Source organism: Dendroctonus ponderosae, unplaced genomic scaffold, assembly GCF_020466585.1.
Source record: "Dendroctonus ponderosae isolate FM_Combo_2020 unplaced genomic scaffold, Dpon_F_20191213v2 Dpon_F_20191213_2, whole genome shotgun sequence".
Taxonomy (NCBI): Eukaryota; Metazoa; Arthropoda; class Insecta; order Coleoptera; family Curculionidae; genus Dendroctonus; species Dendroctonus ponderosae.
The window spans coordinates 4,698,988-4,703,640 of record NW_026018165.1 but is presented as its reverse complement, the minus strand read 5'-3'; the positions used below and the strand labels follow the sequence as shown (position 1 = coordinate 4,703,640).

Sequence of the window (4,653 nt, the reverse complement as noted above, 5' to 3'; positions counted from 1 at the left end):
TGGTACGATGTATTTTAGTGAAACTCGCTGTGAATTTGTTCTTATGTAAGACTCATATTTTGATGAAACAATCGAGTTCAGCCGTTTTGGACAAGAGGTGAATTCTTGAGTGTCGTGATACAAAAACTACCAGAACTTTTTAGTTGGAGGATGAAATCAAGTCATTTTTTTTAGATTGATGCACTATTCATTTGTTCACAATTTTGTGCTCTTTGTAAAATCTTGTAGCATTCATAGTTTTTGCGTAAAAAAAATATGTCTGTTTTCTAGTCACAAAGGACGTTTGATAGGAATTCGCTCTTGTACTTAAGAATTACAGCCTTGTATAATAGTGAAAGGAATATTGTTAAGAAGAAGAAAAAAATGTTATAATAACTGTATTGTACAAATTTACTGTAGCTATTTTGAACATTATTCAATTTTTTATTTCAATTTGACACAGGAAAATATAAAGTAACAAAAAATAAAATCTTAATTGCAATAGGAACACACCGATGCAATGCAACTGAGATAAATGTGTTTAATGAATAAATTAAGTGAATAATTTAAATATAAAAAAATATTTTTTGAAAAGCAAATCCAATACTTATTTTTAACTAACAATCGGAGCTTTGTGTGAAGAATTGATTTCTATAATCATGCTACGAGAAACATTGGAAAGTTTCATTTGCAAGTTGCAAATATTTGCTCGCAATTTTATGTAGGTGGAATAGCAATTTCACCATTTGGCTGCAATGTTGCTTTAACTTTAAAAGCAGGTTTATCTTAAAAATGGTTGATTGTTCTAAGTGCAAATGAGGTAAGAGTTAAATGAGATATGGGAATGTTGCCTTAATCTTTCACGATTATAAATATTTAGTTATCAGGCATTGTAGAATCATATAACTAGTCAACTGTCTACTTACGTGGAACTCATTTTTACAGCACCTTAATATCACTGAGTAATTAGTAAATTTAAATATTTATTTTACCGAGGTTTACATCATTTGTACTAAAAAATTTCAAAATTTTAACAAAATATTTTAATATAATTGCCACAATAATTATGCCGATAATTGTTGAACGGTAAAATTGTCGAGCTTAACCATTAGAACCAGATATGGGTCAAAGGCAACTGTCAAGGTAACTTAGATTAAATTTGCAGTATGAAACGGATTTTAAATACTACAACTATTGTGGCGCTTCTGACAATGCAATAAAGTACCCACTTAAAGGTCGCACTAGTAATTTTAATTCACGTGTGTTTTGAATTTAAATTTTTCAATGAAAGGTTCCGAAATCGTACCGCCGAGTCGAATCTGGTACCCAACATTCGGTGCGGTGGGTATCAAAGGACTGACAGTGAAAAGAGAGATACATTACTGAGATTAATTATAATTCATGATTCGATACTAATTATATTACGTTTGTTCAGATTTGCTGATAATTAAAAAAATATATTATTTATCACACGCTAGATGAGTGGAAACTGTGACGTTCTAAATGATAGTTAACTACTTTTGCAGTGTTTGAACGTTCTAGTAATTCTAATAAGCATGAACGATTTCGACCAATTTCACGTTACCCTTAAGTAAATTGAACATTTGAAAAAATGTTAAGTAATCAAAATTAAATGCAATTTGCTTATTATTAGTACTGTTCTGTATCTGTTTGTGTTTGTGGAAAAGTATACCTAATTAACGCAAAAACAACAAAAAAGATGGGATGGAATGAGGAATTTTGAGAATTTTCTGGAAAGTTTCAGACTTGCAATTTTAAATGCTAGTCCTACTTTAAGTATTATGTTGGCATTGATTATTTTCTTCAATGTCGAATACTGCGAATATATGTATAAGTACAAAAGCGGATCTTTCAATAGCAGTCGTTCCTATATTGCAGAAAGGCATATTTTAAGAGAACAGCTTTTATAGGCAGTTCAAATATTTTTAAATGAAACACTATTTTTTACATATTTTCCAAATTCGATATTCCTGACAATACTATTTTTCTTTAGCGATTTAAGACAAAGAAACGAAAAAGTAATAAATTGTATTTTTTAATCAATTAGATGAAATAATTACGGAATCTCTATGAAAAGCTTGAACGACGAGCCACAGAATTGATTACCACAAGAGAAAAAAAAACAAGATAAACGGTTCTATTTTATTAAAAAAGTCCATGTTTATCTTGAAAATGACGACATTCAAACATCATTTAATTAAATGTTGAAAAATACATTTCAAATAGAAAAAGAACGTCGCAAGTAGTATCTTAGGTACTTAGGAATTAATAAAAAACTCCTCTAAAAAAAGAGCGCAAATCAGTCTTGAAATATTTAATTAAAAGTTAAGTTATAAAATCATATCCTGCATTCAATTGATTATTTTTTTACTTAGAACGTTTGTTAAAGTAATTATCATCTGTTTGATTGAATGTTTTGGTTACCAATTATTGTTTAGGGATTTTTTCCATTTCGTTAAAAACAAAAATGCGATACTTTTTAATTTAAGTTTTTATATTTTACATATTAAGACGTCTTGCTATCCCTGAAATTGTTATTAATATTTTCTCCTTGATTTAAGAGAAATCTATTAAAATTTTAGAAACGGTATTATTCAATCGACGGAAAAAATCCAGATTATCTCAGAAATTCTGGGTAGAAACGACAAGGCGATCTATAGAATTAATTACCAGAAGTACAGATATACTACATACAGAAGATAAGCTATTCTATTATATAAAATGTCCAAATTCTACTTGAAAAAGACGAAATTCTAAAGCTTTGTTATTAAATGTTCACAAATAATAGGAATAGGAGAGGGAGCGACATACCTAATAACAATTCTAGGGGGGTGAGAAAATGATCTAAAGATTACCTTTTGAAAATGTTAATAGATATCACGAGCGTTTCTGATATCAAGCAGGGAATTTCTTAAAAAAGAACAGTCTTGAAGTGTAGAATTTTTAATAAAAGTCTTTCTTGCATTTTTGTACCTTTGTAACATGGTTATCAAGAATGATGTTTATCATGAAAAACGAAAATGTTTAATTTTTTAGTTTAGTTCTATTAGATTACTGAATCATATTAAATTATATTCTTATCTTTCCTGGGCCTCAGTCAAAGTGTGAAGTAAAAATTGTTTGAATATCGTTTATTTCAATACGGTTTGGCGAGACAACAGCGCCATCATCTGCAGATGATAAAGAAAAGGAAAGATAAGAATATAATAACAATTACTAGCAGTCAAGAAAAAGAATTTAAAAAAAAATTCCAAAATCCAAAATGCTGCATGTAAGAATACATCCCTTCCCTTCTGCTGATTCTACGGAATCATTGTAGCGTAATACCGCATTTTTTGTGTAAAACAAAAACATACCACACTTGTGTTCAGTGCAACCATACAAAAAATGCAAAAAAATCAAAATGTGTAGGAAAATTTGACATTTTACTTAATTTCGCTTTCATAAACCACCATAAAATCTACATTCTAAAGAGCTATCAATTGGGTTTCTTCTCTTTGTAATGATATTTTTACAAATTTAAATAAGTTCAAGTTTTTGTAGAAATTGCTTTGGCGGTTACAGTGCGCTACATGATTTAGTTCTCACGGCGCCGATTTCTAATCATTGTACGAAATATTAATGGATTTATTAGTTATTATTATTTGACAGATACAAAGATATTCAACAAAAATTTTATTTTTTTAAACAAATTAAATTGCTTAAAAAAATTGTAGCAAAAAAAATGACCCAGGTAGCAGACCAGTAGTCATCATTTTGACGTAAATTTTTGGGCGGCAAATGCCCGACTGACGTCAGTTATGTCACAACGCCACAGTGTCACAGGTTAAATGACGTTAATTGCTGACGTCTTAATGACGCCAATTTGCTGACGTCTTAATGACGCCAATGTGCTAACATCTTAATGACGTCAATTGCTGACGACATTATCGCGTCAATTGCTGACGTAATTAATACGGCTTTTGGTTTTTTAAATTCGATAGTTGCCGTTAGACAATTTTTTGGATTATGACCAAACAAAACGACCTAAATTGGATCTTTATTTAATTGCACAAACTTGTTATAAATAACACAAATGAGCCCTTGAAACTCAGCCCAAAAGCTGTCAGTTATTTCGTCACTTTGACCGCACACGAATCCCGATCCCACTCAGTTTCTGTGCTTTGCCCTCTTATTACTCTTATCACTAAAAGGCTCATAAATAATATTTCCTAAAAATTGTTGATTTATTAAATAATCCATGACGACAAAAAGACATCAAAAATGCGGTCACATTGACGTCAGAAAATGACGACACATTGGCGTCGGAAAATGACGTTACATGTAAGTGATTTCTTGATCAAAATTGTAAGATGACTTAAAAGGTCGATTATGACCAAAAGATGACGTCATATTGACGTCAGTGAACGTCAGCTTGCTACATAAGACAGCAAAGTACCTGGGAAAGACCCAAAAATTACACAGTTTATTACAAAAAAGAAAACGATTCATTTATTTCATCTAGTGAGTTCCCATCAATTCCTATTATTATTCGTCGATTGCTTTATCAGATTTTAACGAATATTCGTAGCTTTTTTAATAAAACTAATATGAATTTCTCAAGTACGTCTTAACCGTTTTTAGAGTAAAAAACGATCTTTCGCAATTGCATCG

At 30.3% G+C, this 4,653-nt stretch overlaps 1 protein-coding gene across 1 annotated transcript in view; it reads right to left on the bottom strand.

The window, feature by feature from the left end:
* LOC109538332 (glutathione hydrolase 1 proenzyme) overlaps window positions 1-1,358 on the bottom strand; it is a 16,357-nt gene extending 14,999 nt beyond the window's left edge. The window contains exon 1 of the mRNA XM_019905529.2: window positions 906-1,358. Coding sequence (XP_019761088.1) covers window positions 906-916 — 11 coding nt within the window. The 5' untranslated portion in view covers window positions 917-1,358. The remainder of the gene's footprint in view (window positions 1-905) is intronic.
* Between the last annotated feature and the right edge of the window lie 3,295 nt (window positions 1,359-4,653).